The sequence below is a fragment of the Coccidioides posadasii genome, chromosome 1 (assembly GCF_018416015.2).
Source record: "Coccidioides posadasii str. Silveira chromosome 1, complete sequence".
Lineage (NCBI taxonomy): Eukaryota > Fungi > Ascomycota > Eurotiomycetes > Onygenales > Onygenaceae > Coccidioides > Coccidioides posadasii.
The window spans coordinates 6,686,140-6,713,262 of record NC_089407.1 but is presented as its reverse complement, the minus strand read 5'-3'; the positions used below and the strand labels follow the sequence as shown (position 1 = coordinate 6,713,262).

Here is a 27,123-nt window from a genome sequence, read left to right as displayed (position 1 = left end):
GATCCTTTCGCAGTCTCGCGCCTTATACTCCGTAGTGCAGTTAACTACATAGTTAAATAGTTAGTTAGACTTTCCCTCACGCAAAACAACCCCAAGCGGCGAGCGACGACGACGACCAGCGCGTCCTATCATGTCCACTCTATGAATAATCCACCATTCATACCCGACATGAAAAGCTTCCACAAGTGAATCTGCCTGAATACGAGAGCAAATGGCACTCCCAAGCCAAAACTCCTCTCCTGTCAAGCTACCGGAAACCTTAAACGGAGTCCACGCCGAACAAGCTATACTTACACCAACGCACACAGATCGGTGTCGCCGTTGTCGATCCGTTAGCGACAAACACAGTACGCGACGTGGGAACGCCGCGTCTGGGATCTCTGGTGCGGACGGTCTTGGACGACGTGAAGATGGTGCATCACAGATTGGTCTGCCAGCGGGACAGGTGGTCGATGGGGTGCTACGGGGGAATCTGGCGGCATCTACAAGGCAAAATTCTAGGAATGAAGACAGTGATGATAGTGGTAGTGTCACTAGAGGGATGAAGGGTGATTTACATGGTCTGGGCGCCGGGCGAGCGGCAGATCTAAATATGAAGAACGACAGGGGTGCGGGCGGCACGGTGGAGCAGCAAGGACGCGCCTGGAATCGGGATCCAGGAAGGAAATTATCGAGCAGAGTGATGGATTCTGATCGAGGAGCGGAGAGACATATCAATGGCCTGGGTATAAAGGCTGGTGGAGAGGACGCGAAGGGCGTAGAGCTGGGTCGCGCGGACATGCAGAACGCGCCGGTCAGAGGCCAGGAGGAATTCCCTCCACCGAGCGATGACAAGCTGCAACCTCTCACTCGAGTCGGAGAAAATGCCTCTTCGGATGGTACTCCGAATCTGCGGGGGAAAAGTACCGAAAGTATCGCAGAGAATACGACTTCGAATGGCGCTGCGTCTCCCCCGGAAAGGCCAGCTGTCCAGATTGAAAATTCCGCCGCGGTTGGTCCGGAAACCCCGACGACGACGACGACAGCATCAACCAAGCATCCTCTTCGTGACAGTGTTGGCTCACCTAGTTCTCGTCCGCGAAGTCAGACTCTTAAATTATCCTCTGAGAAGATCCGCGAGCTTACCTCTGCACCCGACTCGTTATGCTTGCGTTCCGTTCCTGCGGACATCGATCACAGAGCATCGAGAGTTACCTCCGTCGGCGAACGAGGGCCAGTGCAAGTCCCTTGGGCAGAGAGCGAAGATGGTGATAGGTTCAATACGGACACAGATAATACAAACATGGGGCTAGCTCTAAATGGAAAAGGAGCAACACAGAATGGCAGTGTGCGAAGAGAGAGTGGCAGTCTTCGCCAGAGAAAACCAGGAACTTCGAAGCAACGTTATGCTGAGCAGGCCTCCGATCATTCTGTACAGAGCTCGCAGGAGCAGCATTCCTTCGGCCGACAGCGGTCGCAGACGGCAAGGATAGCATCGACACCGAGTTCCTCCTCGCACCGTTTGCATTCTCCTTTTGGAGTTGATCGCCAGTCGAATAATTGGATGTCGAAATCTAGGACGGATCGTCGTGCGCCCGGTCGTTTGAATTTAGAGGATCCCGTTAGGTGCGGACAGTCCGCTGCTGAGCCGCCGTCGCCGGTGCCAGCGGCAATACCGCTCCCGCCGTTCTCTATACCTACTTATCTCCAACTGGAGCTATCCTCTGAACGCCCATCCCCTTTGTATATCCACCAGTCTCGCACCAAGGACTTCCCATACGAGTCGTCTCGCGTGAAGCTCGAGCGTCTCCAGAACTTTCTCCTCCTCCCTCCATCTGTTGAACAAGTTCTGCTTTTCGGAACACTAGCGTGCCTTGATTCATGGCTTTATTCCTTTACAATACTGCCATTGCGATTCTGCAAGTCGATACTTATTCTTTCCCAGTCATGGGCTGTCAACCTGGGATTGGAAGCACAATATATATCCTCCTTTATCGTTCAGGGACTCGGAAGGGTCTGGAGAAGAAGGAAACGCAGTCGCTCCACCGATAAGAGGTGCAAGCCTGGATGCGATGGTGATTATGACTCCCTTCGTGTGAAGGAAGCAACATCAAGCGCTATCTCATCTCCAGTGGATGACAATCCTTTCCAAGGGCAGGATGTGAAGAGTCGCATGGACGATATCCAACGCCGCATGCATCGTCACCGCAGATCAAAATCCGTTCCGTCTGCTTTGCAGCCGAACGACAAGGCAGACATCCTCAAAGGCTTGCTCATGATATTCACTTGTACCATTCTCTTGTATTTTGACGCCAGTCGGATGTATCATTGGATTCGCGGTCAAGCCGCGATCAAGCTATATGTTATCTATAACGTCCTGGAGGTATGTCGCAGCTAACTTGAGATCGGGATGTACGTACTAATAGGGCATAGGTCGGGGACCGACTTTTCTCGGCTATTGGCCAGGACGTCCTTGAATGTTTGTTTTCCCGGGAAGCGCTGGAGCGTGGGCCGGACGGCCGCAGTAAGGTCCTCCGGCCCTTCTGGCTGTTTATTTTAGCTCTGTTCTACACTGTGATACACTCAACCGCGCTTTTCTACCAAGTAATGACGCTGAACGTCGCCGTCAACTCATATTCAAATGCCTTGATCACGTTACTTTTATCAAATCAGTTTGTGGAGATCAAGTCTACCGTCTTCAAGAAGTTTGAAAAGGAAAATCTTTTCCAGCTCACATGTGCTGATGTGGTAGAGCGATTCCAGCTATGGCTGATGCTGATTATAATCGCATCAAGGAACTTTGTCGAAACCGGGGCTGTCACGTTTGGAAACGCCCTGGCTCCATTTTCTAAACCCAGTCCGACCCCAAGCACTAACAGCACCCCTCCGGCCAGCCCTCCAATGTCGGCCACTTCTATCCTTCCGCAGTCATTTACTCTCTTTCCATCGTCGATCTTCTTATCTCTTAGCAGCGTGAATTCTTTCCTTCCTACGATAGGCCATGTGCTAGGTCCGTTCTTAGTCGTCCTCGGTTCAGAAATGCTGGTGGACTGGCTCAAACACGCATACATTAACAAGTTCAATAATGTTCGACCTTCTATATACGGTCGATTTCTCGATATCCTCACAAAGGACTACTATACAAACGCATTTGCCGACCAGAACCTAAACCGTCGTTTAGGGTTGCCTATTATCCCTCTTTCCTGTCTTTTTTTCCGTGTCTCGATCCAAACATACCAGATGTTTTTAACGGCATGGCTTCCTCAATCACCATCTCTCACGACACAATCAAATACTACATCCCTCTCCTCGATACATAGCCATTATTCCTCAACTTCGACGGCTAATTTACCTTCCTCGTTTCCCCTACCAACGTCCTTAAGCCAGATAGGCACCATCCTGGAAACCGTAATGTCACATACCATGCCATCACCTGCCACGTTTATACCCGTCTTCACAGTTATCCTCGTACTACTCCTCTACGTGACTCTTCTCCTTGTCAAATTAATCCTGGGAATGACTCTACTCAGCTTCTCCCGAGCAAGATATAAGCGGATGAAGCTCCATGAAAGAGAGATGCTACACCAGCAACAGAAGCAGACATCGTCTCAGGGCACTTCGATTCTCGCTAGCCAAACACAGCTTCTGAGTCCACCGCCCGATTCCGCACCGCCTTCATTCTCGATTTATGCAAACTCTAAGCCGGACCCGACCGGTGACACTGTGGAAGGCAGTCGTCGGGTTGGAGGCTGGGGAGCGGTCGAAGTTGGTGAGGGCAGGAGGAGGTGGATCTACGCTGACGATCCGGAGGCGTTGAGGAAGTTAAAGGAACGGGAAGAAAGAGATACCAATAAGGCAGCGAAGAGTGTTGGTGGGTTACATGGAATTGGAAATATACGGAGGTATGAGATGGTTGCCAAACGGATTTGGTGATTTGGCTGTTAATTATGTAGATGTGATATTTGTACGCTATGGGGTACCTTGTTTGTGATGTATATATAGCGATTATTTATATCCTTAGCACCCCTAAAGGCAGCTTACATCAATATTCTCGACTTGTTTTCATAGGATGCTTTGAAAAAAAAGGAAAGAAAAAGAAAAAAGAAAGGTACTTTGCAATTTGATATCTTCAATCTCCGATGTCGATGCTAATTCCCCGCCCATTTCTAGGATGGCGCCACATATCAAAAGCATGGAGTACAGAGTATGGAAATGCCCGCAACCCGAAACTCCCGAGAAAAAGTTTCCTCAATATTTTACTCTTCATGGGCCGGCAAACTGCCACCTAACTCCCTAAACACTCTCCTGAAGATCTCCCTGCTTCGATACAAGTTTTCCACCCGCAATCTCTCATTACTCAAGTGTGCATTGTCACTCGCCTGTCCACAAGGTAAATGGGCAGCAGGCGCATTAAATTCTTTCTCCAGGAAACGGATGGTAGGAATAGAGCCTCCTTCGCGAATGTAGATAGGCTTGATGAGCTGTGGTGCTGTTTTCCGATGGTTTTCAGACGTCTCGTTCTCCTGTGAATGCGAGGGCTGATTTGGATCGGTAGGATCAGTGGTAAGGGTGGATGAAGTGGGTACTGGGGATAAGTGTGATGATTTCGCTTTCCGGCCGGATTTATGGTTTGGAACGGAGGACGAAGATGCGAGTATTCGCTCAATTTTTGACGTAGAAGCCAGGCTATCGGAAGAATTCGTGCGAGGGAGCCCCGAATTGGATAAGTGTCGGGTCGGAATTGGTGGTGGGTAGTTGTTGTATTTTCTGCTCTCCGTGCTCGCTGACCATACTGCTGTGACGGCACGGGAGAGGGTTTCGAAGAGTTCGTTGCCCGGATCACCCAGCCAGGGGTCGGCTTTCCCGGTGATCTCAACGGTGAGAATGTTTTGTGAGTCGAGATCGGCAAATTGGGTTTGGGCGTAGTCGATTAAGTCTTCTGCCACTTTATCTGCGTTTTGGTTTGGCACGAGTCGAATGGACAACGTGGCTTTGGCTTTGCGTGATATCGTAGTTGTGGAGCTCTTGCAGCCTGGGATTTCCACTGAGTGGATGGTAAGTGATGGTTCGCGCCAGCGATGCATCAGCGAGGCTGTGAATGATTCGACATCTTCAATCTCTGGATGATGTGGCAGAAGCGCTTCCGCGATTGCATCGTACCGTTGTTTCTCAATGGGGGTAAGGGGCAAGACCGGATCCTGGAATCCTGGGAGATTTATTTTGCCCTTGGGCCCGACTATCGTGCTTAGGAGCATAGTCAAATCCTTGAGTGGCTCATCGAGTAGTGAACTTCCATCAATGCCGCTATGAAGATCAGGGTGATGACTGGCAACGATTAGGTTTGCGTGGATAACACCTCTCAATCCATACGTTAGACATGGTATATGGTCGTCAAGCCAGTAGCTGTTTGCCAGGAGTATCCAATCAACCGGTCCAATCAAGTCTTTGTTCTCCTGGATCGTCTCTGCAAAGCCTTGAGACCCGGATTCTTCCTCGCCCTCGATAAGGAAGACCACGTTGCACGTCAGCTCTTTCCTTTGTGTTAGCTCTGCTGCCGCATATAGTGCAGCCAATATTGGACCTTTATTATCCGAGACGCCACGTCCATACAGAAACCCGTTGAGGGATGTTAGCTGAAATGGGTCAGTATTCCACTTGGCCTGGTTGGCTTCTGCGCCGACAACATCATAATGGCCGTAGAACAAGACTGTGCGATCTAAGGCATTCTGAGAGGTGGCAGGGAACTTTGCAAACACTATCGGATTGGTATTCGGACCAGTGGTGAGAATGTTTGTTTGAGCGCCCAAGTAGATGCAGTGTCGACGTAGAAACGCGGCGCCTTGATTGCATTCTCCGGAGAACTTGGGCCGCGCTGAAATTGTCTTGTATCCAACAAACTTGGCCAAAGCATTAACCAATTCGTCTAGAAACGATTAGTACAGACTGCCGGTATAGCAAAAGATGGTGAAGGCATACCGTTGCTGGTAGCTGGAATTTCATGTGAATCTACAGGGTGCTCTGTTAAGTCCCAGATTGCAACGGAATTGTCGTTTCCGCCAGTCGCATAGATCCATCTATCCTTAACGACACCTGCAGCGGACGCAAGCATTGTTCCATCATGTGCTGCCCAAGACCCAATTTCTTCGAAGCGGGAGTTGAATTTCTAACAATAATAATGCAGTCAGAGGCAAACTTTTGAAAAGCGAGCCAAGGAATAGAGGGCTACCTTAACGATACCATCGCCATCGCCGCTTACAATGATCCCTTTAATAATATCGATGGCCCAGAGATCTCCAGTGTGGCTGGTAATTGTTTTGATGATCTGGCGAGAATCCAAATTCCATATGTTGATGGCCCCTCCCGTGAGTCCGCAGTATAAGAACGGGCCATCTACTGCAATCGACAGGACGGATTCGCTGCCATTTTGCAGTGAAGCGATTTCAGTGGGCGCGACGTTTGTTCCTTGATTGAGCTCCCACAACTTAACGGATCCATCACCAGACCCGGTAAAAAGGACCTCTCCGCCAGACTGGCATTCGAGAATCCCACGAACGAGGAGCATGCAATACACGTAGCCATTGTGAGCAAAGAGCTTGTGTTGGTCTCTTTTAAATGTAAGGGTCTGACCATCGTATAGAGCATTCAGAGACTGATTGTCTGTGCGTGCCGGAGGAGCTATTCCGCCAGGTCCTCGCGAGTCAAAAAATTTGTGTGTCCTGCATGAAGGATGCGTTGCAATTTGTGGCGGCGGATGGGCATCCCGGAGCAGATTGCACCACTGTAGAAAAAGGTTCAATACCACGGAACTCCCGGCGAACACAGAGGACTTACTTGAAGACTGGTATTTTGGCCTCCACAGTAGACAGTTTTTAGCTCTGATGAATATGCAACGGTAAATATGTCCCCCACGTCGTGGTGGGTGTATATTGAATACAAGCGCTCAAAAGTGCTCGTCGACCAGACCTTCGTGTATGCAGGTACGTCAATACAGCCTGATTCTGCGACGGAGTGTTCGAGTTGAACCTACGTTGACCACAGAGTCTCCGCCGCTCGAGAAGAGAAGATGTCGGTCATCAGAGAGATATAGACCCAGGACACTCTCTTCATGAGCCTTGACTGATAAAACAAGTTCATATGTGTCCAAAGACCATGCCTTGGGTATTCTTAATTAGCGCTCCGGTTCCATCCCAGCAAGGAATGCATCAAAAGGGTGTCTCGACATACCACAATGTCTCCACCTTGCAGCCCAGCAAAGACGCATTCTTCATCAACGACCAGTGCTAAGACGGACCGTACAGCATGGACGCGGTGGCCAATGGCACACTCATTTTTTAAGTTGGCTGTGTTAGATGAAATTGATTGTCGAGGTTGAGTTGTAGCGATTCCATCATCACCGTCCGTCGACACTCCGACCGCTAAGTCATCCATGTTAGCAACATGCAGTACGCTTCGGAGTGATGAACCGGATGCAATTCGCAGCGGAGATTTTTAGCCAAGGCGGAGGAGTCACTTTAGCGTTTTTCGCCCTCTTTCTTTCCGCCCCGCCAACATGGGAGCGCGAGTGGAGCCGCCAAAAGAGGGTTTTGCTCGAAGCCGGGAACGGATTCAAGCTCGATCCACGGATCATACTGGCTTCCCCGGAGCTAACCCCGTGCTGTACAATACATACGATTGTTTTTCCTCCCCCCGACGAAGTGGACAACGAGTAGCAACGTTTCAGGCTTTCAACGGGGCAAAGAAAATGGTTGGACTTGACTCACCCGGCTCGTGGCATTGGCTCGAGTCCATCGCATGCGGCGGCCTTGAAACAACCCAAAACGAATCGAATTAGCAAGTTGGAGGAAGCAATTGCACCGTTTTCTGTCTCTTCACTCGGATGTGATCTATTGTCACGATATTGATGATGCCTTTTTGCACCCTGACTGTCCAGTTGATTTTACTTGTGAATAAAGAATGAGTCCGCCGGCTTTGACTTACCAGCTGCCCAACTTCCCTAAGCACAGCCTTATCAAAGGCGCTCGAAGTTCCTGACACTCCATTTTCAATGGTAAACGCCCTTTCATTAAATTACTTGTAGACAGTAGCTCAAGATGATGTGATGGGATCTGAAAATGACAACATCCAACAGCCGTCACGTGTATGTATTTAGCAAGTCATTGCACAGACCTCCCCGTGCAGATGGAGGAGATGGATCCTTATGAATGATTGGCACGTGTGAGGGAGAAGAAATACAAAAGCACCAAGTTCCAATTAAGTTGTGTGTTGAGATGCTATCTTCTGCACTCATTGGATGGGCGGCTCCGTGCAGAGTGTATGGAGAATCCCAGGGCGCTTTGAGCATCATGTTACTCTCTAATCTTTCCAAAGTCTTAATTTCTGCATTCAGTTCATTTAAACAAGAGGCTGGGAGATCAACGAGTCGAAAGAGCGGTCAAATCTTACCGCGTGCCTCGCCGGCTCTGCATGATCGTTAAGCGGCCCACCGCTGATGGGACAACGCGTTTGAGACAAAAGCTGCAAGCATTTTCGCCAGCAGGTCGACTGACAAGTGCTGGGAGACAATAATCGATGGGGGGGTCGTTTTGGGCCCAGACAAGAGGCATTCCTGAAAGAGGCCTAAGCGGTCTCGTCTCTCAAACAACATTATGCTGACGGTGACACCATAAAATGAGGCGAGATGCCAAGACTCCATCACCAAGAGTTGCTTAGAAGTGGGCTCAATCGACATGGATAAAGTGGACGCAGTTAATACGGTGATATTCTGAGGCAAGAGATGAAAGCAAGCTAGGAGATGCACTCCATATGTATTTCTATCTGTACAGAGGAGGATAGAACTGCCCCTTTGTCTGTCTTGTATTAGGACCGAGTCATAACTACTCTGTCTGATGGTGAGAATGCGGGTCGCGAGCGAGCTGATTCGAGGCTTCGTGTCTTTCTTTTCCGATCCCTGATAACTTTTTTTTTCGGCCTTTATCTGTGGCTGTGCAGTAATGACGATGTGGCTGGTTTTGCATCATGCGCCACTATATGCTGATTGGCCGAAGTCCCGATTCCCAGCCATTTTGTTTTTCGTTCTTTTTTGGTCGCTTTGCTTTGTCGCGCGGCGATAGGGCAGCAATATCCCTGCAGAGATACCAGAGTCTTCCCCTGGTCGGGGCGCTTTTCCTGACGGCGGGGGGAGCATCGCAGCCGCGATTTGCTGGCATGTGGTGATTGTTGGGTGCAGGCCGGTCGGTGCCTGAACACGGCTCGGCCAAGCAAGCATTTCCCCCTCGATGATGAGGCGGGCTATTTTAGTGGCATGCAGGACACCCTGAGAGGCCACGACTTTGGGCTGCTGGAGTTTCACCCATCCACTGCTTTCTTCACCGATTGGTACATCCATTTTCCCTTTCGACAAAGTGTCTCTCCCGGCCCGACCCATGTTGAGCTGGTCAGCATGCACGTCCTTTTCTCGTTATTAATACGGAGTGCTGCGGAGACGTCACTTTGAAAACTCGTCACCACTATATGACCGCATCCCGCCGGTCATAGATCTTCTCTTTCCTTTCCCTTCACCACAAGTCCCAGATTATGGCCTGCTGAATTATTATTGTCTATAATCTGTCTCGCTGTACATTTTTTTTCCCGAAGGCATCGGCGATAGTGGTCAAAGGTTACAAGCTCTGTTGAACAGAGACGTATTTACCAAGAAGCATATACCCAGAGCCTTACTTTCAAGATGCTTCCCTTAGGAGAGACAGTCGCTGTCATTGACAAGTCCGGGAAGGTGGTTAGCTCGGTAAGGTTGCCAGTCGACTTGTCTATCGCGCTCTTTCGTAACCCATGTTCTTCCTCTAGAGCAAGCACCTTTTCGGTGTCTTCAAAGAAGCCAGATCCGCCTATCGATCTCGAAAAGCAGAGATCCACGCTGAGCAGCGTGCCCGACAGGCTGAGCGGGAGGCTCGACGAGCCATAGCTAATTTCGAGTTCCAAGACGGCCGGTCAACAACTTCGTCGAGGCGCCATAGATCAAAATCCGTGGTTCGACACGGCGATTGCTCCAGCCGCTACCATGGAGAGCCCCGTAGGCCTTACGAGGATCTACATTCAGTTGCATCCTCGCGTCGATACGGACAAACAGAGCTAGCGCGCCGTCACACATCGGGAGAAATTGGTGTTGCCCAGCCACCACCACACCTGCAGCCGACAAATCGCTCACATTCCGAACCGCACATCGATATGGATCTTGCATATGGCGAATTCCACCCGTCATCCCTCGAGCGCCTTCAGGCTCAAGAGCCGGATCCCGAGCTAGATGGTCTAGTGGGCAAAGTAAAAAGCCTACTGATCGAGGCAGACTGTGCTCACCATTCGGCGTCGGCTACAATCGCACACTTACAAAAAAACCCGGACGCTATGGCCGCCGTTGCTCTTACGCTCGCAGAAATCAGCAATCTCGTAAAAAAGATGGCCCCAACGGCGCTAGTTGCCCTCCGGAACAGTGCTCCAGCCGTCTTTGCACTTTTATCCAGCCCGCAGTTCATGATCGCCGCTGGTGTCGGGATCGGAGTAACCGTGGTGATGTTTGGCGGCTACAAGATCATCAAACAGATCACAGCCGCCAAGGAGGCCAGTGCTCCCGAAGAGCCGCAAGCCCACATGGATGAGATGATGGAAATCGATGCTTCCCTCAGCCGTATTGAAATGTGGAGACGTGGAGTGGCCGAGTCCGAGGCCGAAAGCTGCGGCACTTCGGTCGATGGGGAGTTCATTACGCCCACTGCAGCTGCTATGTCGGGTATATATCTCCCACAGCGAGTTAATGACTTGCGAGAGCCCGACGATGCATCGAGCTTTTCTCGACACTCGAAGACGTCTAGGAGCTCTAGACGATCAAAGTCTTCGAAAAGCGGGGAGAAGGATAAAAAGAAAAAAGAGAAGAAAAAGGCCTCGACTCAACTGAAGCTCCTGTTTAAGAAGTTATGATTGTTTTGTCTTCACCGTCACGATATAATAACTATACCCCACGTTGTTCTACGCTGCAGGCGTTTGGCGGCACTCTTTTTGAATATTTTCTATTTTCTACTTTTTCTTTTTTTCTTTTCTTTTTTTTTTTTTTTGAATCTTCTTCATTTACGCTCCTTGAGATTTCTGCATATATGTTTCCAGCTTGACGTTGTGATGACCTTTTTTAATATGTTCCCTAGAGCAGCTCTTTTGATATACAGCATGCTGTTACCCACGGGCTCTGTCCAGATTCATGTACAGTCCAATCTTTATTTTTTTTTTTTTTTTTTATTTTTTTTTTTTTTATTTTATTTTTTTTTCTCTATGTGTTTTTGCTTACGAGGTTATTTTCTCAATGAATGCCCACCGTGATATGATATGATATGATTTTCTTTCCTTCCTTGCCGGCTCCCCGCCTCGCGCCCGTTTCCGCCGCGTCTTTCCGCCACTTCCCCGCACGCACCGCCCCTATCTTATCAGCACGTGACGAAGGACGTCTCTGCAACTTTTGGGAGAAAGTCGAAGTGAGCAACAGAAGAAAGGTTCAAAGGAGAAGACGGTGCACTCTCGAGACAGTTGTATGGTATCTAACTCTACGCGTCTGCTTTTACCCTCTAGCCAGTCCCAATGACTATTCCCAGCTCCCCCACCGCTTCGCGTAAGGCCCGGCCCTACGGAGCCAAACCCCGCTTTAAACCTGCGATTATCCTCCATGGAGGTGCAGGAAACATCGAGCGTTCGCGCATCCCCCCAGAGCTATACGAACAATACCGGGCGTCGATGCTGGCGTACCTGCGGTCTTCGTATTCGCTGTTGAAAGGCAAAAACGATGGGAGCAAGAAGCCGTGCGGACAGGGTGTCGATTGCGGTGGAGATGAGGAAGAGTATGCGGGGTGCTCTGCTCTTGATGCAGCGGTCCATGCGGTCAGTTTGATGGAGGATGACCCGTTGTTTAATTGTGGACGTGGTAGTGTGTTTACGACCGCGGGCAGCATTGAAATGGAGGCGTCTCTTATGGTTTGCTCAGTGGTGCCCCCGTCGTCGTCCGGGGACGGGAAGGATACCGAAGACGAGATCGACATAGCCAGGATAAAGCGCGGTGCAGGAGTTATGATGGTTAGAAACGTGCGAAATCCAATCCGTCTGGCGAAGGAGGTTTTACTTCGGAATGGCTATGATGAGGATGCTGGAGGCGGAGGTAGCATGCACTGTCAGCTCTGCGGACCATACGTGGAAAAATTGGCGAGCGATTGGGGCCTGGAATTCAAACCCGATGAGTGGTTCTGGACGAAGAGGAGGTGGGATGAACATCGAAGAGGGCTACAGGGCCCAAAGGTGGAGGCGACGATTGACCACGATGCCGAAATGGATCTGACGTCCCATGACGGCGATAGGTATCTTAGCCAGGGCACCGTGGGCGCCGTGTGTATGGATCAATGGGGCAACATTGCTGTTGCTACAAGTACGGGTGGGCTTACGAATAAATTCCCCGGGCGGATCGGGGATACCCCCACGCTAGGGGCAGGATTCTGGGCCGAGGATTGGGATGAATCTGGCCAAGAGATGCCGAACGACGGTGATCGTCCCGGGCGCCGTCGTCGTCGTCGTCGAGCGGCAGCCGTATCTGGTACAGGAAATGGAGATTCATTCCTCCGCGTCGCAGCCGCCCGGACAACCACAGCGATGGCGCGTTTCTCGTCAGGCCATGTGTCTCTCGACGAAGCTTTGACAGCTGTCTGTGGTCCGGGCGGAGAATTGCAACGTTCGGCAGGGGATAGATGGGGCAAAACGGGTGAAGCAACTGCAGGGATGATTGGGATCGAGGTTGAGTGGGACGGTGACGGAAACAAATCATTACTAAAAGGGAAAACCTCGTTTGATTTTAACGCCGGTGGGATGTTCAGGGCATGGATCGAGGAAGGCCCAGATGGTGAAGATCGAGAGAGAATGATGGTGTTTAGGGAGGAATACTACCAATAGACCACAAGGGGTAAATACGATAAATATCGCATAGATTCATTGTATACAATAATTAATGGATAAATTTTCACCAGTTTACATACGAAGCACCTCTGCCTGGTTCGAGGATCAAGGGTCAATCGTATGCACAAATTAGTTATCCAAGCATCCCACAAGGTTGAAAACAGTAAAAAACCACCAAGTCAACAACTCGACATCACAATGGAACTGTGAAACACCTTGGAAGCTTGCCAACCGTGGAGTAACTAACTTAGCTAGTTAGTTAACCAGTTAAGCAACAGAACTATGGATGGTTGAACCAAGTTAACATGGCAAGCCATAGTCTTGCCTCGGATAGCCATGTCTCATCGAAAAACGGTGGCTTGGACATCCTCGCCGTCCTGCGACGCCCCGGCGTGAAGTCGACGACTGTCTTCCCCCGACAGCCCTTTCTAACCCGCGACTTCTTTCTTACATATATCTATCATACTTAACTTCACGATGAGTGCCCCCGTTGCAATTCTCGGAGCAGGGACGCAGGGTCGGCGTCTTGCGTACATGGTAATCCTTGCCCCTCATGGTTCAACAGGTCTCGGTTGAACGGATGAGTTAACACTCTTCTTCACAGTGGTCTTCTCGTGGCCGTCCTGTCCATTTGGTTGATGAGAATCTATCCCAGCTGCAGGATGCTCAAAAGGCCGTCGAGCAATTCAGAAAAACCGACTCCAAAAGCGAGTACTTATCCGGGGAGCTTAAAACCTTTACCTCAGAAGACCTTCGAGCCGCCCTGCAGGAAGCATGGCTCGTTGTCGAGGCAGGTTCTCCCCTATTTGACATTCCGGATCGTATTTTATTCGGCTGACTTGACAACCCCATCTTCCATCAGTGTGTGCCTGAGCTGCTGCCCTTGAAACGAGCTGTCATTGAAAATATAGATGCCTTGACAGGGCCCATGACGATCATTGCATCCAACTCGAGTAGCTTTACGATCACTGAGATCGTAGCGGGACTCGAGCTTCGGTACCCCGATCGGTTTGTGAGCTTGCACTCATGTGAGGACGATTTACTCCCCTGAAAAGCACTGTAAACCACAAACACACTGACAGACGATACATAAACTCAGATTGGCCTCCAGAAACTCCAGGTCTGTGAACGAGGAGCCATGGGCTCTCTTCCCATTCTATTCTTCTCCTCGAAAATGTCCCGTGAGTAACCGCGGTAACTTCGACACTGACGCCGAAGCTAGCAATTGAAATAATGGCCTCTCCAAAGACAAAACCGCTTATCATCCAGCGGCTGATAAGCGAGTGCAAAGACCACGGTTTCTCGCCGTATCATGCCAAGAAGAACTCTACTGGTTATATCTACAACAGGTAATTTCATACTCCACCAACTTGCTTAATAGCTGAATTCATGCTCCCTGTAACAGGATATGGGCGGCAATCAAGCGCGAAGCCCTTTCAGTAGCGGCAGAAGGGGTAGCTACTCCTGAGGAAATCGACGCGATATATAAAGATGTTCTCAAAACGCCCAAGGGCCCTTTTGAGCAGATGGACGTAGTGGGTTTGGATGTTGTATTGGATATTGAGGAACATTATGCCCAAGAGCGGACCGGCCTACCCGAAACACCGAGAGAACTGCTTCGAAAGATGGTTGCCGAAGGAAAATTAGGTGTGAAAAGCCGCCAGGGCTTTTATACGTATGACAGTGAAGGGCGGATTGAGAAATGAGAAGGCTATTACCAGCAACTGTGTTTCGGTGACTAAAGGGAAGGATGCGTTTTGCATCTATATGTTACGGAATTGGAGAAACAATGGTCTTACACAAAGCGAGACGATAGCTTCGGCGCTCTCTTGAAAGCTGCAATGTCTTCTCGAGCCCCATCAAAGGCCAGCACCTTTAGTGGAGTCCTTCACAGATTCTTATACAAATCCATATCAATATATTTCAATTCATTCCATAGAAGATAAGCGAACGACATGCAGGCAAATCAACTTTCAGGCGCCTACCCCATCCTGCCAAATCGCTCCAATGACTCCCAGTACCACTGGGAAATGCTGGCTTCTCGCCCCTTTTCCGTCTTCGACTGCATAGATGGTAGAGGTGAGAGCATACGCTGGCCGTTGCCATAGGGAAAAAGGTGCCAGGTGTGGAAACGGGATTGTGCCCCAGGTTGACCCAACCGCGAATACTGGCGGCAGCCGCCAGTCAAGTACTGGATGGCGTCAAGCCTACGGAACGATAGGAACAGTAGCGTGAATAGCTACATATTTAAGCCATCCTAAAAATCACAGAATCTCTCATATAGTGAATAATATACATGCAAATGCAAAGGATTGTTTTAGCATCTTATAAGCAACCGAAAAACATATCCGAGACCATGGCAATGATGCAAAACCCGAGAGCAATCGGACATTGGTAGAACGCCAAAACATAAGTCATGATATTATATTCCAACAAACCAGACAAGCATAGCTCCTCAAGAGATGTAATCTGAGCACTATTCACAGAACCTTGACTTTCATCCATTCGCTCGTACCAACCCCCAAGTTCAACCCGTTTCGCTCCCACCAGCGTCGAACTCGATCTTCAGCACCCGACACGGCGTCTTCCAACGCTTCTTCAATGTCGCAGGTCTTGAATTCAACCCGTAATCCACTTCGTCGCCACCACTCGAGCACATCAACATGACCATTCTTCGTCGCACCGACAAGAACCTGGTTGTCAAAAATGATTTTCGAACCCTTGCGCCTGTACCACAGCTCTAACACGGGAACATGGCCATGTGTGCTCGCAATACGAGCGACAGATTCGCCATGTGAATATGGGATGCCAGATCTATCCCACCACGCAAGCGACGCCGTCTTGCCAGACTGCGCCGCCAAAAGTACCGATTTTCCTATCTTCAAAGGGACTGGATCGGAATAAGCTGAAGATTCAGAGACCCTTTTCCACCAATCGAGGACAGTGATTTGACCCTCCGCAGACGCAGATTCGAGCGCTCGTTCGGTGTACCGAAGGGGCAACCCGGACTTTCGCCACCACTCCAGGACGTGGATAAAGCCGGCTCGCGATGCTCCGTCGAGAGCATCCGGAAGGTAATCGTTCGTCGGCAGATCTGGACAATTTCGCCACCACTCTAGAAGAGTTGTATTGCCATACACAGCAGACGCTCGGAGCGGAAGGCTAGATAGCCGCGGTGTCGACCAGTATAAATCAATTCGGGACTGGCAAATGTAGTCGAGGACGTCCGTTCGACAAAACTTAAAAATTAAGTGTGCCGCGAGGTTGGATAGGGGCTTCCATGGAGGTGCAGAGGAGAGGAGTTTTGTGATATCGCATAAAGGACTTCGAAGAATCGTGTATTCAAGGGAAAAATTCGTTGATGGGCAATCAGCTTTTGGAGCAAAAGCCTTCCAGTGCTCTGGCATTGGGATTCTGGCGTATACCCCAACTGCTGTCGATGTTTCCCAGTCACCCAAAGCCTCAAAAATCATGGTCAAAAGTTCTGGCGGAAGGACAGGAGCATTTGGGTCTCTGGAGGGGGTACTGCTTCTCCTAACTGTACTCTCTGATCGATTTTCCAAGACTGTTGCAGTGTCCATATCATTTTTAACGAGATGCTTGTCCATTCTCCCCGCTATTACCGCTTCATCGAGGGAATCGATTTTGTCCTCGGCGCCGTTTACGTTAAATGGCCATCCAAGCCCTTTCCGGACCTCTTCATAGAACATCTCTCGTCCTTCCCACGGAACTTCGACGAGAGAATCAGGGGGTTCAAATCTAGACAGGACTGGGGGAAGTATTTTCACCCAGGGCCAGAAAGTGCGAATCTGATCTAGTTGTCTTCCGGTGATGGGGGATTTCCACTCAAGCAGCATCATTTTCGGCACGAGCAAGATTGTCTTAGATATATCCCAACCCCGGAGAATCGTCAGTGTAAGACTTGTAGTTAACCCAGAGACCATAGACCCAAGAGTTCCTGCGTCAACTGGCGCAACGATGAGAACATCTGCCCAGTCTGCGAGGCTGGCTGCTGTAATATTCATCCATTCCCTCCTGCTGCGGTATGTTTCTGACTGTGGAATGTCTGGATAGTATAGAAGGTTGTCCACGCCGTCAGCCCCATCGTTGAAATCTTTATCTGCTATTAAACGAAGCTCGATATCCGGGTCGCGAAGAAGGGAGCGCATCACCGTGTCGGAGAAAGGAGTGTTCGTGGATAATAGGATGCGATTGTGATGCCTGCTCGGGGAGTTCAATAGCCTCATTTGTCCCACATTCATTGTACCGCTAGCATGGGCGACAGGCTGTTTCATTTCGGGTAAACCCGAGTTATCACCAGCACCGATGTTACTCATATCTCCAGTCTCCGAACCTGAACTCATCGCCGCGGGCACGCCGGTCGGTTGCGTTTGAGGATCATGGGCTCCGAAATAATGCGAGTCGGATCGGAGTTTAGAGTTAACAGCCATTTATAACTAGACCCTCCTCTCTTTTGAATTGAGCTTCCTTGTTAACTATATCCTGGTTTCGACGTCTCCTGACCGCGCTCTACTGCGTCCAACAATTCGAGGATTTATCGAGGCATACTCTTGAGGATTTTAGGCTTCCAAATATGAATCTCCTCCGTATGGCCGCCCAATGCAAACTACCAGTTTGACAAGTGGGACGCCGTCTTGCTTTCTTTTTCTCTTGATATCCTGTCGTGTAGCCAACCAGTGCTCGCACGTTCCCTTTTTTTTTTCCTTTTTTTTTTTTTTCTGTGGCTGGGCGAGTTCGAAAGGACTGACTTGTGCTCGGACCGCGTGGGAATTGAGGAAGGCTCCGATAAGGATATTGCGAAGCGAACTAACCTGGCCTGCGTCCGTGGGAAAGAAACGGGGGATCAACGGGTGGTGCCACGTTCTAATATATCTTGCGCCGCTTGGAGAGAAATCTTTCTGCGGCGATAATTAAGGACTGGAGCGGAATAATTAACTTGCTTTTGCAATCAACGGAGAGGCTGTGTACCTAGTATATTTGAGAAGACGAAAACTATTATCGAGTTTGTCTTTCCACGCCGGATGTTCAGAGGGGAGTTTATTTGTGAGGAAATAGTACGTAGGGGGCGCCGATGATGTCGATGAGACGACAAAACAGAGTTCAAGTGCCGAGAAATTTCCACCGGACAAGCGTCGAACTTCCAAGGCCAGTTCAGCGACGAAATGGAGCCCTGCGCCCCGAGGGCCAGCGAGATGGAGCATCGCCATCAGCCAACCACGTTGCTGTTCCTGACAACGAGCTGTCGTCTACGGGCAGTTCGAGCGCAACCAAGCACGGATAATTAATCATAGGCTAGTAGTATCTCATTGCTATCTATGTATTTTGCAAAGGCCCAGACACTCCACAGCTTTTTGGTTAACCCTGCGGGTTCTCAATCCATATATCAATCAACAGAAAAAAGCTCATTTTCTTGCCAGATTCGCATGCAGTTTGTGTTCTCTCATTCCAAAATTCACCACAACACCCAACAGAGATAGGGCCAGAGTTGTTGCAAACACTGCCCTCAGGGCATCCATGTAGGCATCCAGCACACCTGGCAACCAGCCCTCAGGGAGGTGATTGATCTCATCCAGACTATCACGGATTTTCGGGATCAGGCGTGCTGCCTCTTCGCGGCCACCGAACCGCGACCACAGACCAGACTTGAGGATATTCTGAAAAACGGAAAAAGCGATACTGATACCGATCGAGCTTCCAGTGCTACGGAAGGCGTAGGACGCTGACGTCACGACGGCCTGGTGTGCGTGGGCAACGGCGGATATCAACGCTACCAGGGTGGCGGTGATCATGCCACCGTAACCGAGCCCAGCGATAAACAGGTACAGGAACGGCGGCCAGGCCGGCGTTCCGAGAGTGAAGGTGTTGAAGAGAATGGAACCCACAGCCAGAAGGATAACGGACACATAGCTTAAGAACAAGTAACGACCGGTAACACGCATCAAAAGTCCCAGTCCCAGCGACCCGATGGATGTTCCCACCGCTTGGGCGATGAGTCGTGCACCAGCCTGCGTTGTAGAATATCCCTGAATCTGGAGGTAAAGCGGCACGTAAAGGAACACAGCGAATATCGACATCGTACCAAACCAATTTGTCAGACAGGCGGAGAGGACAGTCCGATCTGTCAGCAGCCGAACGGGGATAACAGGCTCAGAAGCCACCTTCTCTTCAATGTAGATAAAGACGAAAAGGAATATGCCGGACAGCACCAACGAAACCACAACGATAGGATGGCTCCATGGCACTTGATTGCCACCAGTGTTTATACCGAACAAAAGCAGGACCAGCGTCAGGACCAAGGCTCCTGCTCCAAGGAAATCAACCCTTCGCCAGCGTGAGACATCGGTCTCTTTGACAGGGATTTTGATCCTCCACCAGACCAAAACAGTAGATACCACGATAAAAGGTATCTGGACCAGGAATGCCCAACGCCAGCCCCAAGTATCATTGACCCAACCCCCAAATACTCCTCCCAGCCCGCTTCCCACGCCATAGCATATATTGCCAATACCCTGCCACAGTCCTCTTTTGCGCAGCGGGACAAGATCGGAGGTAACAAAAGTCGCAATGGCCGTCAAGCCTCCTCCGCCCATTCCCGCCACCACCCGGCCGAAGATCATTACCCATTCATCCTGGGCAAGACCACAGATCAAATTTCCGAGCCCAAATAGTACGTTCGATACTACGAGGCCGGTTCGACGTGAAAAGATATCGGTTAGTTTCCCGCTAAGAGGCTGACAAGCGGCGTTCGAAATCAGGTATGCTGAAGCGAGCCAGGAAAGGAGGGAAAGGGAATTGAACGACGATGAAATTGGACCGGAGATCGTCGCAACAACGGTGGCATCTTTTTTGTCCGGAGAAGATGTCAGTCAGAAGCTTGCTCTGGAGCGTGTTAAACTGGCTCAGGAGAGAGGCCTACCCAAGGCAGCGAAGAAAACCCCTAGCCAGATACTTGATTGAATGACAAGCAGCTCCTTGGGTGTTGGTTCGTCCGCCAGAGGTGCATCGGAGTCATCTGCAGCAGGCGGGGGTACAGCCGTGGGATGGCCGTTTTCCACGGCCGCATTGTCGCGAAGGAGTGGAGTTGTTTCTGATGATTCTGCCATCTCTTGCAAGATATCCGTGCTCTTGGTCTATTCCTCCCCTCTTGGTTCCTCCTTACTAACATTCCACTACCGAATTATGGATGCGTACTGAACTGCATGGTGCTGGAATTATTTTTGAGACAGGTCAGCCGGTGAGTGATAGTCCCGTTCGTATCCGAGGATCGGGTTTCGCGGAGTGGGGATGCTGGGGTGCAGAGGACTCAGAATATCATCCTGCAGAGTGCTAGTTAGTATCATTGTGCGTGAAGGGGCGGTATGTTAACAATTGAGCGGATCCAGAAACTGACATTCCATTTGATATAGTTATGACAGGAGAAACGGTTACTTCTTTTATTTATGTGTTGTATATGGAGTATAAGATAACTTTACACAGTTTAAAGGATTATTAAAGCCCAGACATTGGTGGCAAAACTTGGGACGTTTTGACGGGGCCGGCCGCCTGGACCGCCCGGTGAAGATAGGCTTCAACACGCCAAGGCACCATCCTGGCTGGGCTCCCTTGAGCGCCAAAGCTCAAGGCCGGTTTGGCGCCTTTCTTCTCACCCACCGCAAACCCACGCCCCTCCCTCCTTTTTCCTCCTCTGCGTCCGTAACCCCATACACCTCCATCTCGAGAGTCAATTTGCTTCTACACCCATCTATCACGCGTTCTAATCTCTGCCGCACTTCATCATCGGTCTCCTTTCTTGTCTGCATTCTTCTCGTCTTATGTTCTTTTGAAGCCGAAGTGCTGACCTTGACCGGAATCTCGTGGCGGACTGCCTCCAGCCGATGATATCGGAAGAGAGTGAGGAACACCCCAACAAATTCTACCTGTGCCATTTTCTGCCCTGGACAGTTACGGGGACCAGCTGACCAGGGCAGATAGCTTCCACGGGGCGGCTGGAAAATCGTGTTGTCAGAGTGATTTATCCAGCGGGAGGGCCGGAAGAGCTCCTCGTCAGGAACAAATCTACCGCTGGCTTTGATGCCGCTCTGACTTGCATCTCTGTTCTGAACTCGATGGCCAGTGTGCTGGGTCTCATCTTGAGGGTTCAAATCTCTCCATACCTCTGGTGCCATGTGCAACGCCGCACTGTTGATATAAATGACAACCCCGCTTGGTATTTCGGTTGTCACTGCAGACTCGCCATTTTTTTTTAATCGGGTTCACAAGCTGGACCGCTTCTCCATTTCCGCAAAGGGCTGTTTTTCCGATGTGAATTACAGGTGGGAAGAGGCGCAATACTTCCGGCATAAAAGCAAGTGTCCGAATAGCTTTGGGGAAAATAGTGGAGTATTCCATTGAGGCGTCTGGATCTTCGGGGACGATTTGATCAATCTCCTCAAAAAGCCACTCCTGCCAATGTGGATAGGCTGCTAGAACCACGAGAGCGAACGAGAGGGCATTCGCAGACGTGTCGAATCCAGCAGCGTTGAAAATGAAGAGATTTCCTACAATCTCATCCTTCGACAATGTCCACCCTTGTTTGATGTTTGCATTTGTTGATACGGATTGATTGTTTCCAAGTTCAGATGCAGCAATAAGCTGACTTATGATATTGATCTTTGTACTCGGCTCCTTGTCGCTGGAACCATGGAAACTGTCCGTTACTGGCGCCTCTTAACCGAGCATATCTCTGAACATTCTCGGGAGATGCCGGACTGCGGACGCCAAATCTCTCATTTCCCGAGCTCCTGGAAGAAAGAAAGGCCAATGTGAAAGAATCTGTTCGGGCACTAGGGTTGCAGGGACGAGATTCGCGAGAATCATTTGAAGAGCGCGGTCAAATTTCAACCTGGAATCTTCATCGTGGTCTGCCTTTGCAGCACTGCTCTTAATCTGTCTCCCGTCATCTCTCCAGGGCCGAGTCACACCCATACCGGCCCTACTCAGCACATGGATGGTGATCTTCTTCACCATGTCAAACGTCTTGTAAGTCACTCCATCAATCACTCGATTGGCCTTTGTACTTCTCGATCCTATATCACCAGGCTTCGATTCGCCAAACTTCTCTATAAATCCGGCAGCTTGCCTCACGCTTTCGTCAAACACAACTCCGCTTATCTTTTCATTGATTACACTTGCTATGATCTTTCTCTGTCGCGCCCAAACCGCCCCGCTTGTAGTTAGAACATTGCTCCCGAATTTACTCATCATCTTATTTGCGATCTCCAGCTGCGAGAAATCCTTGGGTCGTCGCAAAACATCCATCGAAACATCGGGATCACAGGTCCAGATTTCCAGTCCCCGTAGTGTTATCAGGGTATACGTCTTCTGCCCGCCAACAAAGTTTTTAAATGGCTCGAGCTTTTCATGGAATTCGTGTCCGAAGATACAAATGACTATACGGTTGTAGATGAACCTGGGAAGATAGCGCTTTAGAAGCGGGCGTACGATTGGGGAGATAATTATCCATAAGATGTTGCTTTGGTCCACGGGGACGAAAACGATGGGTAATCCGATCTTGCGCGCTCTTTGGTAGTTTTGCAGGAGCTTGAGTAGGATTGCGAATATATACAGGATGATGCTGGTGAAAATGATATTCGTGAGAGATACGGAGGCCATGCTTGGACCTGAACTGCATGGATACGGAGAGATCAAGGAAAGCAGGGAAACGCGGAGTGCAAAGCAGTGAACACAGAAATTGGGAGGACAATTGTCAAACTTAAGCGACTTGCGGGAGCGCCGGAATGATCATATATAATTCCAACGGACAGCAAAACAGCGCGCATTGGTTTCCTCGACGATGTGGTTGGGAGACACCCTGTCAGTCTCCCCTCGCTGTTGGCTCTGTTCACTAATAAGTTAGTTACAAACGAGCGGTCGAGAACCCGAGATCGACGGAAATTCAGGCGAGCGAATTCCGGTTTTCGAGGCTGCCTGGAAGCTTGATCCGGGAAAGGGGGTCGCTTTTCATTCGGTCTTTCACACTGCGGATAGGGGAAAATTATCCTGGGGCTGTCATTGAACAACTGAAAATCTATCCCTTTATGATAGCAGATTGGAATATTCTATCTGTAGCTGTAGTGAAAGGAATTCGTAAAATCAGAAATAATCCTTCGAAAGCGATTGTCACTGTGAGACTCTGGCGCAGTGAACTTGTTAACGAGGACTCTCACCGGTTACTTTACAGAGGTCCTTGTCTTTCAGCGCGGCACGCGCCTCAGCCTACGGAGTACACGATCAGTTAAACTCAGCCGGAAAGCAGGGCACATCTATTGCCTACCTTCTGTGGTGCTTCTTTTTTTTTTTTTTTTCCCCTATTTGTTTTGTTTGAGAGCTCTACTCCGTACTTACAGTCTTTTTACTAATGGAGGCGCGATACTCAAGCAAGGGGAGTCCTTGTTCCGTTGAAATATGCAGCTGAATTGAAATCGAAGAAATCCTCCAAACCATGCTCCATTTCGCGCGCTAGCTTGTTCCTTCGAGCTCTTGGGAGCTGCTGGAAACCGAGACTTCTGGCGCAACCTGAGATTCCTGTGGATTCAAACGGTTGGACTACGGAGTACTGCCACCAAAACTCCTCGATATGGGGACCAGTGGGAGTACAGGCTCTCAAAGCTACCGTGTGTACGTCGACTTTTTGGCGAATAAACCCAGCCATAAAAGTTCTCTTTCTCTCTCCCCAGGAATTTTAGGGTGCATAATCTTTAAGATTGAGCGTAAAAGGTGAGGAATTGAGCGCAAATTGATGTTGAGACGTCGAATATTTGCTGCATTCTATGCGATTCCCACGAGAATTTCACTTTTGTTGACACGAATACAGAACGTGATCCCCTTCTTTTCTCAAAAGTCATGGAATACACAGGTGTAGGGACTAAGTTAGTTCGTTGAAGAGTTTAAAGAAACCATTTATTAAGCCGAGCTCCCATGCTCACCACGCATCTTTTTAATTTCCGACTCCCACATTGCAACCTGCAGCGAGTTAGGTAGTCAGTTGTACATACTCCCTTATCACCCTTCAATTTGAGAGGTGTCGCTCCGATTATGGCATTCACGTTGGCAAAAGCCATCATGTATCTGTACATAATGCAAGCTCTCCACGCCAGTCACCCGGCATAGACCGCTGGCCGAGAGAGAACGAGTGTTATATCAGAGTATGCATCCGGCCGCTTCCTCCCGGGTATCAATAGCCTTGGCGGAACTGTATGGAATCCATGGTTATCCGGACGGAACCCCAGACATTGGGTGACGGGAAAGAAAGCTTGGATGGACATTGGGTTTTCTTGAGCAAAATTCAAATATCTTGGGATAATTCCGATCGGCGATGGGACGTGAACATCGGCCTCACCGGCTGCCGACTGCCGCCGTGGTCACAGGCCGAGTCTGCAAGGCCACCACAGGTCAAAAATGGCCCACAGGATCCAAAGGTCACCGCGTGGGATGAAAGGTTATAGTATTAGAGTCCTTTGAGACTAAAAAACACAGAGAAGAGAGGTTGCAACCAACCAACTCCAAGCAAGAGAGATTGGTAGTTGCGTCTTGTATTTCAGCATGAAAGAAGGTCGTAATTAGCTGAAGATAGTCAATGTGATGACCAGTTTCTCGATCACTCTCAGTTAAGGATCAAGCAGTGCAGCATGCTGAAAACCGATTCATTCCACATGGAAGAACAACGCGAAAGTCGTGTTATGATGCCATGGGTGTTATGCTTCAAATGGTGCAACGAGCGACGTTGTGGTCCGTTCTCGAAACCGGACTTGTCAAGCCTTCCCGCACCCGAATCGTCCGATGCTGGCATCCCTCAGAACCCACGATCCTTGGCTTTGGCCAACCTGCATGTCGAACAAATGGTTCCGCGACAACACAGTGTTTCTTGTACTTCCACTTTCCGACACGTCGCTAACTGGCCGTCAAGGGATACAGGTTTCGGCTACGAGCCTACAAATTGTGCGAGGACGCGCCCATACGGACCGCTGAATTTACATTGCTGCTGAGACTGTTTGTGGCTTGGAATTTGCACGGAGCACTAAACTACGGAGTACAGAAGATAACTTCATCCGATGACCACTCTCGCTGCGGGTCACACTCGCCCAATGCTGTGCAAACATCTGAGACATGGGCAGTTCAGGAATACAATGGAATACAACCCACCTTTCATTCAGCGGAATTTTGCAGCAACAGGTCAATCCTTGATCCACTGGCTATGATCCTCTCAGACGCATTGCTACAGAAGTCTGGAGCCAGGCGGTGGTGATACTGCTCTCAACCTCAGACGTCGAATCGCCTAGACTCAGCGTCCACCGCAGCCATTCCCTAAGGGATCGTCGCGTGTCGATTCGCTGCGACCCTTTCTCCAACTACCAACTGAAGGATGCGAAAAAAACTAGAATTTCGTTGAGCCGTTTAGTCACCGAAAACGAACTGCTTGAAATAACATCGCCTTTGTCTTTGATGCGGTATTTCAACGACTTCCATTTGCACCTTGGACCCGCAATCCCAGGGCTCATACAGAGTACAGGGCTTTCACCGTTGAATATTCCCGCCCATCTACGGAGTACCCGGACTAAATCGCGAGCTGACGGCGCTTGTCTCAGATTTCATGCAAACCCTTCCATTTCCAGGTGCAGCTGATCAGAGCCCAGTGCTTGCGCCGAGACATACATTTCCCGCGATGGCTGAGGGTCTTTGAGGGTTTTCTCTACCCGAATACCCGTATGCTACTTTTATTTTTAGCATCATGACGTTGAGAATTGTTCCCACAACGACGAAGTATGCTCTTTTTTCGCTCTCATCCGGCTGGGATAGAGGCGAAAGGTAGCTCCAGAGGATCCTCCCCTCCTCCTCCCCCCCCCCCCCCCCCGGGGCTCTTTCTCTTCCCCCTGTTGCACGCCCCGAAGAACTATCTTCACCGGTTGGCTAGGAGATCTGGAACATCCTGCCCCTCAGGTGATGCTAATTTGAGATTGCATGCGATGGCCCGGAAGAGGTTCTGAAGACATTTGTGATATTTGCGAAGGTCTATTATCGGAATTGCTATCACACTTACCCGGTTGCAGACCGGGAGAGGGCCTGCGTTGAGGTATATAAACCTCGATCATGTCTCGCCTGGAGCACATCCTTCTCATCACATTCCCAACGGATATCACGACTAAGATTTAATCAGAACCCTTGAGAAACTTTCTTATACCTTCACCTCTCCGACACACTTCCTCCATAACAAAACTCTAAAATCGGGAAAGATGAAGTTCTCACTCCTCAGCGCTATCGCAGCGGCTGTCTTCGTCCCTTTCACATCCGCCACTCCACTTGCTAGCACGGCCGACCTCAGCTACGACACTCACTACGATGACCCATCCCTGCCCCTGAGTGGCGTCACCTGTTCTGACGGGGACAATGGCATGATAACAAAGGGCTACAACACCGCCGGCGAGATACCAAACTACCCTCACGTCGGAGGAGCTTTTACGGTCGAAACGTGGAACAGCCCCAACTGTGGAAAGTGCTACAAAGTGACATACAATGCTAAAACGATTTTTTTGACTGCGATCGACCACAGCAACTCCGGATTTAATATCGCGAAGAAGTCGATGGACGTATTGACGAACGGACGGGCAGAGGAATTGGGCAGGATCAAGGTGACCTACGAAGAGGTCGCCTCGTCGTTGTGCGGGTTGAAATAAAGGCGTATTGGGCGATGTGCCGCAATGCTGAGTGCGATGATTTGATATTTGTTTGGTTGAAGGGGAGGAACCTTAACGTTAAACGGTTTTCTTTACATTTGTAATGCATGTGGCGAGGGATATATGATTACTCGACTGGATTATAATATCTAATGCTAAATTTCGAGGTTTATCGGGGACTCCGGGTCAGCCTTTTCTTTTTCTTTTCTTTTCTTTTTTTTATGATATGCTCCGTGCGGAAGACTTAATTAGATATCGATACATCATTTCTCAAAGGGATATTTTGCTCATGCGGCTTTTTTCATCGTGCAGAGCATACGTAACTCGGAGAGTCCGATCCCAGAACAATCCAGGGAACGTGAAATCCCTCGGTCTTTGTTGGAGAAACGCAACACGGACATTAGAACCACACCCCCTGAGGTAACTAACATTTTGATGGGAA

At 49.8% G+C, this 27,123-nt stretch overlaps 10 protein-coding genes across 11 annotated transcripts; 5 read left to right on the top strand and 5 right to left on the bottom strand.

Moving 5' to 3' along the window:
• Positions 1-211: 211 nt before the first annotated feature.
• Positions 212-4,038, top strand: D8B26_001996 (uncharacterized protein; the record flags this gene model as incomplete). Its single annotated transcript, XM_003065940.2, has 2 exons — positions 212-2,362; positions 2,413-4,038. The coding sequence occupies 2 exons, from the start codon at positions 212-214 to the stop codon at positions 3,910-3,912; spliced, it is 3,651 nt and encodes a 1,216-aa protein (XP_003065986.2). The 3' UTR covers positions 3,913-4,038.
• Positions 4,039-4,076: 38 nt separating this feature from the next.
• D8B26_001995 (uncharacterized protein) lies at positions 4,077-8,642 on the bottom strand. 2 transcript variants are annotated; one of them, XM_066123702.1, is made up of 8 exons: positions 7,957-8,642; positions 7,740-7,780; positions 7,204-7,394; positions 7,007-7,132; positions 6,811-6,942; positions 6,206-6,757; positions 5,956-6,142; positions 4,077-5,902 (listed from the first exon to the last, which is right to left on the bottom strand). In XM_066123702.1, exons 1-8 carry the CDS (start codon positions 8,040-8,042, stop codon positions 4,236-4,238), a joined length of 2,982 nt encoding a protein of 993 aa, XP_065979777.1. In that variant the 5' UTR covers positions 8,043-8,642; the 3' UTR covers positions 4,077-4,235. The 2 variants fall into 2 exon arrangements, with proteins under 2 accessions (XP_065979777.1, XP_065979776.1); XM_066123701.1 differs by having other exon boundaries at positions 7,740-8,642.
• A 1,558-nt stretch (positions 8,643-10,200) lies between these two features.
• On the top strand, positions 10,201-10,947 carry D8B26_001994 (uncharacterized protein; the record flags this gene model as incomplete). The annotated part of the gene is made up of 1 exon (XM_003065938.2): positions 10,201-10,947. The coding sequence occupies one exon, from the start codon at positions 10,201-10,203 to the stop codon at positions 10,945-10,947; it is 747 nt and encodes a 248-aa protein (XP_003065984.2).
• A 274-nt stretch (positions 10,948-11,221) lies between these two features.
• Positions 11,222-12,948, top strand: D8B26_001993 (uncharacterized protein; the record flags this gene model as incomplete). Its single annotated transcript, XM_003065937.2, has 2 exons — positions 11,222-11,228; positions 11,591-12,948. The coding sequence occupies 2 exons, from the start codon at positions 11,222-11,224 to the stop codon at positions 12,946-12,948; spliced, it is 1,365 nt and encodes a 454-aa protein (XP_003065983.2).
• A 355-nt stretch (positions 12,949-13,303) lies between these two features.
• On the top strand, positions 13,304-14,863 carry D8B26_001992 (uncharacterized protein). The gene is made up of 6 exons (XM_003065936.2): positions 13,304-13,488; positions 13,556-13,741; positions 13,814-13,979; positions 14,051-14,071; positions 14,174-14,300; positions 14,357-14,863. The coding sequence occupies exons 1-6, from the start codon at positions 13,429-13,431 to the stop codon at positions 14,655-14,657; spliced, it is 861 nt and encodes a 286-aa protein (XP_003065982.2). The 5' UTR covers positions 13,304-13,428; the 3' UTR covers positions 14,658-14,863.
• A 357-nt stretch (positions 14,864-15,220) lies between these two features.
• Positions 15,221-17,994, bottom strand: D8B26_001991 (uncharacterized protein). The gene has a single exon (XM_003065935.2). The coding sequence runs from the start codon at positions 17,400-17,402 to the stop codon at positions 15,432-15,434; it is 1,971 nt and encodes a 656-aa protein (XP_003065981.2). The 5' UTR covers positions 17,403-17,994; the 3' UTR covers positions 15,221-15,431.
• Positions 17,995-18,261: 267 nt separating this feature from the next.
• Positions 18,262-20,289, bottom strand: D8B26_001990 (uncharacterized protein). The gene is made up of 2 exons (XM_003065934.2): positions 19,889-20,289; positions 18,262-19,813 (listed from the first exon to the last, which is right to left on the bottom strand). Exons 1-2 carry the CDS (start codon positions 20,073-20,075, stop codon positions 18,375-18,377), a joined length of 1,626 nt encoding a protein of 541 aa, XP_003065980.2. The 5' UTR covers positions 20,076-20,289; the 3' UTR covers positions 18,262-18,374.
• Positions 20,290-20,460: 171 nt separating this feature from the next.
• D8B26_001989 (uncharacterized protein) lies at positions 20,461-21,471 on the bottom strand (the record flags this gene model as incomplete). Its single annotated transcript, XM_066123700.1, has 2 exons — positions 20,619-21,471; positions 20,461-20,514 (listed from the first exon to the last, which is right to left on the bottom strand). The coding sequence occupies exons 1-2, from the start codon at positions 21,135-21,137 to the stop codon at positions 20,461-20,463; spliced, it is 573 nt and encodes a 190-aa protein (XP_065979775.1). The 5' UTR covers positions 21,138-21,471.
• A 207-nt stretch (positions 21,472-21,678) lies between these two features.
• On the bottom strand, positions 21,679-22,623 carry D8B26_001988 (uncharacterized protein; the record flags this gene model as incomplete). The annotated part of the gene is made up of 1 exon (XM_003065933.2): positions 21,679-22,623. The coding sequence occupies one exon, from the start codon at positions 22,621-22,623 to the stop codon at positions 21,679-21,681; it is 945 nt and encodes a 314-aa protein (XP_003065979.2).
• A 3,617-nt stretch (positions 22,624-26,240) lies between these two features.
• On the top strand, positions 26,241-26,681 carry D8B26_001987 (uncharacterized protein; the record flags this gene model as incomplete). The annotated part of the gene is made up of 1 exon (XM_003065932.2): positions 26,241-26,681. One exon carries the CDS (start codon positions 26,241-26,243, stop codon positions 26,679-26,681), a length of 441 nt encoding a protein of 146 aa, XP_003065978.1.
• Between the last annotated feature and the right edge of the window lie 442 nt (positions 26,682-27,123).

Excerpts from the sequence above, each read along its gene's own strand:
- D8B26_001991 (XM_003065935.2), bottom strand. The coding sequence starts at position 17,402 with ATGGCTGTTAACTCTAAACTCCGATCCGACTCGCATTATTTCGGAGCC.
- D8B26_001995 (XM_066123702.1), bottom strand. The coding sequence starts at position 8,042 with ATGAAAGGGCGTTTACCATTGAAAATGGAGTGTCAGGAACTTCGAGCG. Across the intron at positions 7,395-7,739 it reads GAGCCAATGCCACGAGCCGG|CGGTCGGAGTGTCGACGGAC; the intron begins GTGAGTCAAGTC and ends TGGATGACTTAG. Across the intron at positions 6,758-6,810 it reads GCCAAAATACCAGTCTTCAA|TGGTGCAATCTGCTCCGGGA; the intron begins GTAAGTCCTCTG and ends CTTTTTCTACAG.
- D8B26_001990 (XM_003065934.2), bottom strand. The coding sequence starts at position 20,075 with ATGGCAGAATCATCAGAAACAACTCCACTCCTTCGCGACAATGCGGCC. Across the intron at positions 19,814-19,888 it reads GGTTTTCTTCGCTGCCTTGG|ATGCCACCGTTGTTGCGACG; the intron begins GTAGGCCTCTCT and ends CGGACAAAAAAG.
- D8B26_001992 (XM_003065936.2), top strand. The coding sequence starts at position 13,429 with ATGAGTGCCCCCGTTGCAATTCTCGGAGCAGGGACGCAGGGTCGGCGT. Across the intron at positions 13,980-14,050 it reads GTTTGTGAGCTTGCACTCAT|ATTGGCCTCCAGAAACTCCA; the intron begins GTGAGGACGATT and ends ACATAAACTCAG. Across the intron at positions 14,072-14,173 it reads TTGGCCTCCAGAAACTCCAG|CAATTGAAATAATGGCCTCT; the intron begins GTCTGTGAACGA and ends CGCCGAAGCTAG.